Source organism: Hibiscus syriacus, unplaced genomic scaffold (genome assembly GCF_006381635.1).
Source record: "Hibiscus syriacus cultivar Baekdansim isolate YM2019G1 unplaced genomic scaffold, ASM638163v2 tig00110963_pilon, whole genome shotgun sequence".
NCBI lineage: Eukaryota > Viridiplantae > Streptophyta > Magnoliopsida > Malvales > Malvaceae > Hibiscus > Hibiscus syriacus.
The window spans coordinates 842,181-850,469 of NW_024062936.1; the positions used below are offsets into that span (position 1 = coordinate 842,181).

At 36.8% G+C, this 8,289-nt stretch overlaps 2 protein-coding genes and 1 long non-coding RNA gene across 3 annotated transcripts; 2 read left to right on the top strand and 1 right to left on the bottom strand.

Annotated features, from left to right (window-relative positions):
- Positions 1-306: 306 nt before the first annotated feature.
- LOC120148532 (PTI1-like tyrosine-protein kinase At3g15890) lies at positions 307-2,781 on the top strand. Its single transcript, XM_039161625.1, has 4 exons — positions 307-574; positions 985-1,129; positions 1,734-1,996; positions 2,083-2,781. Exons 1-4 carry the CDS (start codon positions 531-533, stop codon positions 2,687-2,689), a joined length of 1,059 nt encoding a protein of 352 aa, XP_039017556.1. The 5' UTR covers positions 307-530; the 3' UTR covers positions 2,690-2,781.
- A 990-nt stretch (positions 2,782-3,771) lies between these two features.
- Positions 3,772-4,288, top strand: LOC120148534. The gene is made up of 3 exons (XR_005518376.1): positions 3,772-3,815; positions 4,035-4,157; positions 4,227-4,288. It is a non-coding gene; the product is annotated as an uncharacterized LOC120148534 (long non-coding RNA).
- Positions 4,289-5,924: 1,636 nt separating this feature from the next.
- On the bottom strand, positions 5,925-7,922 carry LOC120148533 (methyl-CpG-binding domain-containing protein 11-like). The gene is made up of 2 exons (XM_039161626.1): positions 7,768-7,922; positions 5,925-6,924 (listed from the first exon to the last, which is right to left on the bottom strand). The coding sequence occupies exons 1-2, from the start codon at positions 7,828-7,830 to the stop codon at positions 6,166-6,168; spliced, it is 822 nt and encodes a 273-aa protein (XP_039017557.1). The 5' UTR covers positions 7,831-7,922; the 3' UTR covers positions 5,925-6,165.
- Positions 7,923-8,289: the final 367 nt, after the last annotated feature.

The window sequence follows — 8,289 nt, forward strand, 5'->3', positions numbered from 1 at the left end:
TTAAAAAATACAATAAGACTTTCATGTATTTAAGGTTTAAGTTTGTGTTTGAAAATTCAATTATGTTAAGTTTAAGATTTTTTTTTTCATTCGAGCCTTTACGAACCGCTCACGAGCTTTAGTTCAGGATTTCGAGTTCGAGTCGAGCTTAAAAATTTTAAGCTTGCGAATTTTCGAATCGAACTCAGCAATACTCGAACTCAACTCGGTTCGTTTACACACCTATCTCACCCCAAAAAAAAAAAAAAAAAACATCATCCCCCAACCCCCACCCACCCAAACCAAAAGAAAGACATATACTAATAATTAAAGAACCCAGAAAGAAAGTATTTTTGTTGGAACAATTTATTGCCCAAAGGCGTTACGTTTGGTATCCTTTAAGAATCTGTTGCTTAGAAGCTGAAGCTGAAATTGAGCAGTTCAAGTACAGACTACAGATAAATAATAAAACAATGTCCTTCAAACCGCAAGGAATTGGTTTCCATTGAGACAGAAAAGAAAAGGTGTTGGGCTTTTACTTTGGATTTGTAATGGCGTTTTTCTCTATGATTTGTTGCAGGAAGGGCGTCGATCGGTGAGTTCATCGTTGGTTTGCTATGAGTTACCACTGTTTTCTTTGGTTTACAAAGCTTCTTTCGTTAGGAAAAGTTTTATAGGGACTTTCTTTTAGTGGATTCTGGTTTTGGACTTTTGAGGAATGGTAAAGATTTAAGAAGTTTGGATTTTATTTAGTTTTTGAAACTATAGTCGGGGTGCTGATTGAACTTTTATTTCCTTTTGCTTACCTCCTCTACTGTCATGCTAGGTTTCCAAGAAAGGAAGAAAGAGGTAACTATAAGTTGTGAACTTTCTTTCCTTTTGGAACTTGATTTGAGTAAAGGAACTTCATATTCTGGAGTCAGATTTACAAGGATTGTGCTGATTTTCACCTTGTAAGCAAGGCGTCAATTGGATTCTAACGTCTAAAGTTGTACGATTCAACAGGAAGAAGGAAAAGCAGCAGCCGACATGGAGGATTTTTTCGTTGGAAGAATTGCATTCAGCTACCAATAACTTTAATTATGATAACAAGCTTGGAGAAGGGGGGTTTGGCAGTGTCTATTGGGGTCAGCTACGGGATGGATCGCAGGTATGAATTGTTTTGCATTTGTTGGTTAATACATACTTGAATCCAATTATGATTCACTTTCCTTGGCATGATTGATCTTCTTGTGGAATATGAGTTAATAGGTCCTGTTGTTGATTTGCGAAAACCTTAGGTTACTTTAATTTGAATCTAGTGTACTATTTGAGAAAATTGTTCCACTTTCCAAGCATATTCCTGGACCGAGCTACTGTTAGTGTTCCTGGCCGGTTTCTACATGAATCACATGTAACAAGGGGGTAAAGGTTCCACTTTGTTGATTTAATGACGCTGAAGTTTCTTATCATGGGATTGGTCTAAGGTCAGATGTGTTAAAACTTCCAACATAAAACTGTTCAGCAATAGGTGAAAAGGGCTGACTTAAAAAAGTCTCAACAAATCCGAATCAAAATGATGTGAAATCACGTTGCTTAATAGCACCTTTCTTTCTCTAAACAATGCATGTAGGCATTTGTAATTAGCCACTCAGATGATGCTTCTGGAGTTCCATGTTTACTTCAGTTGCAATCAAAAGAACCTTCTGGACATTTTTCTATTGCTTTATTTTTCTTTCAACCTTGTTCTCGTTTTGAAAGTTATACACTTGCAGATAGCAGTTAAGAGGTTGAAGGTGTGGTGCAATAAAGCAGAAGTGCAGTTTGCAGTTGAGGTTGAGACATTGGCAAGGGTTAGACACAAGAATCTACTGAGCTTGCGAGGGTATTGTGCCGAAGGGCAAGAACGTCTGATTGTATACAACTACATGCCTAACAGGAGTTTGCTTTCACATCTTCATGGACACCATTCGGCAGAATGTCTTCTTGATTGGACCAGAAGGATGAATATTGCAATTGGCTCTGCTGATGGAATTGCGTAAGTGTTGGTCCCAAATTTCTTTTCTATTGTAATTTGTTCCAACTAAAATGCTAAGCTCAATGTCTTTCACCTGATCACTTCAGCTATCTTCACCATCACTCAACCCCACACGTAATTCATCGAGACATCAAAGCTAGTAATGTGTTGTTAGATTCAGATTTCCAGCCTCAGGTTGCGGATTTTGGATTTGCGAAGTTCATCCCAGACGGTGCAACACATGTGACTACTCGAGTTAAGGGTACTGTCGGCTACCTTGCCCCTGAATACGCTATGTTAGGAAAAGCTTCAGAGAGTTGTGATGTATACAGTTTTGGAGTTCTTTTGCTTGAGCTTGTCAGTGGTAAGAGACCGCTAGAGAAGGTGAGTGCTTTTTTGAAACGCCCGATTGCAGAATGGGCTCTCCCACTAGTTTCTGAGGGGAAGTTGAGTGAAGTGGCGGATCCAAAGCTGAATGGTAAGTATGTGGAAGAGGAGCTGAAAAGGCTTGTCCTTGTTGCACTTGTTTGTGCTGATAATCGGCCTGAGAAAAGACCTACCATGCTTGAAGTTGTTGAGCTGCTCAAAGGAGAGTCCCAACAGAAATTAAGTGAACTAGAAAATAATGAAGTGTTCAAATACCCACAGTTTGCTGTTTGTAATGATGAGTCGTCGGGCATCGAAGAGAGCTCAGAAATAATCAAGGAAAAGTAGCATGAACCGGTAAAAGAAGAGACCGGACACAAAAGCCCTCAAGATTGCTAACGCCATGGACAAATTTGAAGAATTAGATGTCAAGCTTTTGTATCTTTGATATATATATATATATATATATATTGCTTTCTTATTTTCTACTCAAAAATTTATGGAGGCGGGGTTGAAACCGACGAAATTTTATGTCAAAAAATATGGCTTTAGGTGCCATTTCACAGTGAGGGATTTGAGGGGTTTTGGTTGATGACTGCTAGTGAGTCGAATGATAGTTACGACGTGTTGAACGGCGGCCGGACGGAGTGATGGGGTGGCTTGGTTTGGGGTAACACGGGGTTCAATGGGGAAATGGGTTCTAGTTCAATGATTACATTTTCTTTTTACCAACAAGATAAGATAGGTAAAATCAGGGTTTAAGTTCCTATAATTATTTAATTATTTTGATAAAAAAAATATTTGAAATATTTAAATAAAAAGATATATATTTTAGAAATTTATTTATTATATAAGCCTAATAATTAAAAAGATAGGGTTTGGATAATTATTTAATTTTTATTCAATAGCGCTTTTTTTATTATAAAAAAATTAGGTAAGGGTGGCTCTCTAGTCCAGGGGTAGGATATACGAAAGACCCAATTGGGATTTATATGAAAATTTATAAATTGCCCACCAAGAGTGATAGTGATGGGATTTGAACTTGGTTTTACAAGTTCAAATTTCTGAATCTCAATCCATCATTCTTTTACTTATGTGATTAAGCCAACATTTTTCAATGTCACAAATCCTTTATAGCTTGCATTGTGCCATTTATAGCTTGCATTGTGCCTAATAGCTGCCTAACTTTTGGTTCTTAATTAGCATAGAAAATACCGGCATGATAAGCTTGTGAAATTAATTCCACGAACTTCTTTGTTCATCATCTTTATTAGCATTTAATTTTTTACCAAGAAAAAATTAGTGGAAATAGAAAAATACATTAGCATCTATTTTTCTCAATTAAAATAACACCATAATAATAATAATAATAATTTAACAATTGCAGGTACAATCGATTTTCAATGTGGCAAAGGATCTCCATCTCCGCCTCCATCCCAACCTTCTCTTCCACCAACAGCAAACCAGACTATCCGTATAATCAAAACACTTTACTCGTGCAAATTCATGTTATATAGTTTTTTTTTAATATTTATAGAGTTATCTTCTAAATATGATTTTTTTATAATATATAAGACATACATATCAGTCTCACCTAAATTCGATTTTATCCATGAAAGTTGCATTCAATTCCTCTATTTTTAATGCATTTTTTAGCAAGTTCCAAGTAAAGGAATTGATTTGTTTTGGACAGAGTGTGATGTTGTTTGGTGTGGTGATGGGGAATGTGTGAGTAATGGAAGTGGACATATCTGCCAGTGCCACCAAGGCTCTGAGAATTTGTTTAATTCCTCTGGCCTTGCTTGTTTTAAACCATGTAAGTTGCCTTGTTTTAAACTCAGTATCCAAGTTTAAATGTGTAAAATTTGTGGATTTCCAAATCCAGGCTACCTCGGAGCTGACTGTCAGGGTTTGAATTTGTCGGCAAATCCACCGCAACAGCCACCCCCGCCGCCTCCAGTATCATCCAATAGCCCCGCCTCATATGACAACGGTGACTACTTTAAGCTTCACATATTTTTTGTATTATCACTCCATAAATTCAAAAACCATATGTATATATTAGGATTGAAGGGTGTGCCAAGCTGCTCGGAAACTCTTTGCGGACGGACGGTGATAGCCGTTGTAGCAGCCTGCCTAACAGTATTAGTCTTCTAAAGAACAAAAACATCACACACGGAATATTGTAGACATTTGGTGCTATATCACTTCATTTTTTACGTCTATCCTTTAAAATTTTGTTCATTATTACGTTGATTTTATTTCTACAACAGTAACATGGACCTGATAATGGAACTAGACACAAAGTAAAATTATGTGATAAAAATAAATTAAAACATAAATTTATCAAAATATGTAACATAAGATAAAAAAACAAACAATATGGAATAAAAAATGAAAATATATTTAATTTAAGCCAAGCCAAGTAAGAAGGCAATGGGTGAAGCAGCTTATCTCAATTAAAACTATGATTAAATTTAACATCCTCAAGCCTTTTAGACAATGGTTTCATTTCCATTTTGTTAGCCAATGGGACTGGTGATTTGCTCCTTTCAAGTTCCAAGGAGTGTACACTTGGTAAACCAATCTGCAGACAAGTACATCCTCCAAACCAAGGAGGAGACCACCTTTATATATTTGACTCTAAATTTCCCAAGTTTTATCAAAATATATTCAACAACTAGGCTGAGGACAACCGTTGCCCGGAGTTCCCATTTTAGCCAAACCGAAAGCGATAGCATCATCTCTGACACTGTTTTTAGAAATGCAGCATCTTTGATCTCTACCAAGAGCAAAGCGGTTGCACCTGGAGGGGAAAAAATTATTCATCCAATGAATGCATGCAGTGGATTTTTAATTTCCTTTAATTCTTTTTTTTTAAATTAAAATCATTCATTTTCTCAAAATAAACTTAAAATGCTTAAATTCTCAATTCAAAGAAAACAACCCTGAAGTTCCTAATTCTTAAATCCCATCTATTGCCGTTGATTTTATGATTTTATTACTCCTGAAACCAACCACCACCTCTACTCGGACAATCGGTGGTACAAAGAGGAAAAAGAAATGACGACCAACCACCACCGCTACTCAGACGATCGGTTGTACAAAGAGGAAAAAGAAATGGCAACGATGCTGGATTTCGTAATGGGAGCACAAAAGGAGATTAGTTTGGGCAGTCAACAATAAGATGAAAGGAAAACGAAAGTAAAGAGAACTAGGTGTCGACAACAGTGTAACCAAACTTTTTCAACGAAGGAGAAAAGACGACTGAAAAAAAGTATATTTTTAAATAAAAGTTTAAAAGAAAATAAAAACCAAACATGTCAAATAATGGTTGAGTGACCGAATTTTCATATTTGATAAAGAAAACTTTAAACACCTAAATCAACAAAATGTATAATTTAAACACTTTAAGTTAAACCTTTGAAACTTGAGCATCTAACCAAAAGGAAAGAGTTCCAGGTGCCTACAATCTAAGTTTTTAATAAACAAAAGCTGCGATGTTCAAAACCTACTTCTTACAGGGATACAGGTTGGATTTCTTTCCCTACGTACAATCAAGTCTAGCACCATGATACAGTCATCCACGGAATTGTAGAGATTACACAGGCGAATAGATAAAATGTACAGTACAAACAGGCTAGGTCGATTATTAGATGGTACATTTAGCAGCTTACAGGAGCAGGAGCCGGTGCTTGTTGAGCATCAGGTTGCTCATTTGGTTTAACATTACCATTTTCAATCACCTCAGCAACTACTGCCTCGCCTTTCTCCTCTACCTCAGCATTACACTTGCCAGCAACCTCCTCTGCAGCTTGCTTCTCCTAGGGCTCTCCCTCAGTTACAGGGATTGCTCCATTTGCTTCCAATGTCACAGTTTCTGATTGTTTTACGGGCAATTCGTTCTCTCTCTCTTCCTGATTTTGTGGTACCTTTTCAATAGGGGCTTCCCCCTTTTCTTTTTCAGTTTTAGTTCCATCAGTGTAACTAGCTTCTGCGGATTTCTCTTGATCTGCATTTGGAGTTGGGGTTTCTTCGACACCAGCAGCCTCTTCTTTTTTGTCACCCTCTGCAGCTTCCGGTATTTGAACATCTTTATCAACTTCTTGCTCCACTTCATCCATCTTAACATCAGTGTGACCAGTCTGGTCCGTCACTCCTGTTTTACCTCCATTTTCAACTTGATTTTCAGTGGAAACACCTTTTCCTTTCTCACTTTCCTTGGTTTCCTTCTCAGTGATTTGTGCACCTTCCTTTCCACTTTCTTTCTCACCCTCGGATTTTTCAGGAACAGCCTCTGTTTCCTCGTGTTCCTTCTTTGCACTTGATGATTTTCGACCACGCTTCTTCGGGGTTTCCTTCTCTGGTGTTGGAGTAGCCTTGGCCTTTTCACTGATCCTTGTTGATCTTCTGGGGGTCTCACCAGTACCCCAATCAAACTCCGCTATCGGAGGATTCCCAGGGTGTGATTTTAGATACTGCTCCAACTGTTTCCTGTTACTAATCTTCTCCCCAGTTGGTGCAATAAACATGATCTCCGTCTTCCTTGGTGAACCGACTTTCTTGGGAAAAAACTGTAAAATTCAACAGAAAACAGACATGTTACACAAGCAGCACAACAGCCATCAAATCAAATAAGATAATAAGCATGCACAATAACAAGAACACTGAAATTTAAGCAAATCAATATGTGTCATAAGCCATTATTGCCTAGAATTCTCAGAACTTTCAAGTCAGTCATTATCGCCTCCAATATGCACAATCTGACTTGCAAAGGCAGAAGCCATTCAAATAAAACTGCTCGATGAAGTCCTTCCAATTATCAGGAATAAAATCCCGAACAAATAACACATAGCGACAGAGTATTGTGAATCTTACTGGCTGTCAACCTAGATTCATCATCACCAATTGCAGCAGTGAGCAAGATCTCCCTAGCTCTCTCTCTCTACTTGTTTTCGGGAACATCCAAACCCCAATTGCAACAAGCACAAAATATTCAATTAAATTAAAGTATGGGAAAAACATTTTACACACAATATACAATTAAATACGAACAGGTCCGGTGACTGAAGTGAGATAGTATGATCTTCCAATTAGCATCTGGTCCTTTATTAAGAATGAAAAACTTAAGCTAGGTGTTGTTGAAAATATTAAAACTTCCGCAAAACAACAGAAACCCTAAATTCAACTAGGAGCACCACCAGAAATGTGAAACCTTTGAAAGCAACCCTAATATTATAAATCCCCGCCATATACTAACAAAATTACAGTAAAATACCTAAAATAACACAAAATAACACCAAAAATAGCCCAAATTTTTAAAAACAAAAAGATTTCAAAAAGTAAAGGAAGAAACAAAATCCAAAGGAACAAGCAAGCAAAACCTAATTAATTAAAAGGTAAAAGCTTTAAAGAAAGAAGAGTACCATTTTCTTCCAGGAAGCAGGTGCTGGAAGCTCAACAGAAATAACTTCCTCCTTACTCTCCATTTTCTTCAGCTGCAAAAACAACAAAAGCAAGGGCCAACAACCCTTCACTCTTTCCTTAAAAAAGGATTTATTTGAGTAACGAAAACCGTTGAGAGTTCGAGGTTAATGGCAGGTTTTACATTTAAAAAAATCAACAAGGAAGTGATAAAGTTACGGCAGATTTGAAATACAAACCAATGATAAGTTGCCACTTGGCCTTTGAAAGCCAACTTCGTCTCTTCTCTTGTCGTGTCCTTTCGATTTTCATTTTATTTGAAAAAATAAAACTCCTTGGATCAAAAATAAGAAGAAAGTTACGTCGAATTTTCACTGCCATCAGTATCTCTTGATGCTGGTTTTTTATTTATTTATTAATGATGCTTGTTTTTTAGATTACAAAATATCCAAAAAAGATATATTAGAAATATTTAACAAGTTTAGAAGTTTACTTTTACTGTTGGGGATTTCAACTTTACTTAT

Excerpts from the sequence above, each read along its gene's own strand:
- LOC120148532 (XM_039161625.1), top strand. The coding sequence starts at position 531 with ATGGCGTTTTTCTCTATGATTTGTTGCAGGAAGGGCGTCGATCG. Across the intron at positions 1,130-1,733 it reads AGCTACGGGATGGATCGCAG|ATAGCAGTTAAGAGGTTGAA; the intron begins GTATGAATTGTT and ends ATACACTTGCAG. Across the intron at positions 1,997-2,082 it reads GGCTCTGCTGATGGAATTGC|CTATCTTCACCATCACTCAA; the intron begins GTAAGTGTTGGT and ends TGATCACTTCAG.
- LOC120148533 (XM_039161626.1), bottom strand. The coding sequence starts at position 7,830 with ATGGAGAGTAAGGAGGAAGTTATTTCTGTTGAGCTTCCAGCACCTGCT. Across the intron at positions 6,925-7,767 it reads CTGCTTCCTGGAAGAAAATG|ATTTTACAGTTTTTTCCCAA; the intron begins GTACTCTTCTTT and ends GTTTTCTGTTGA.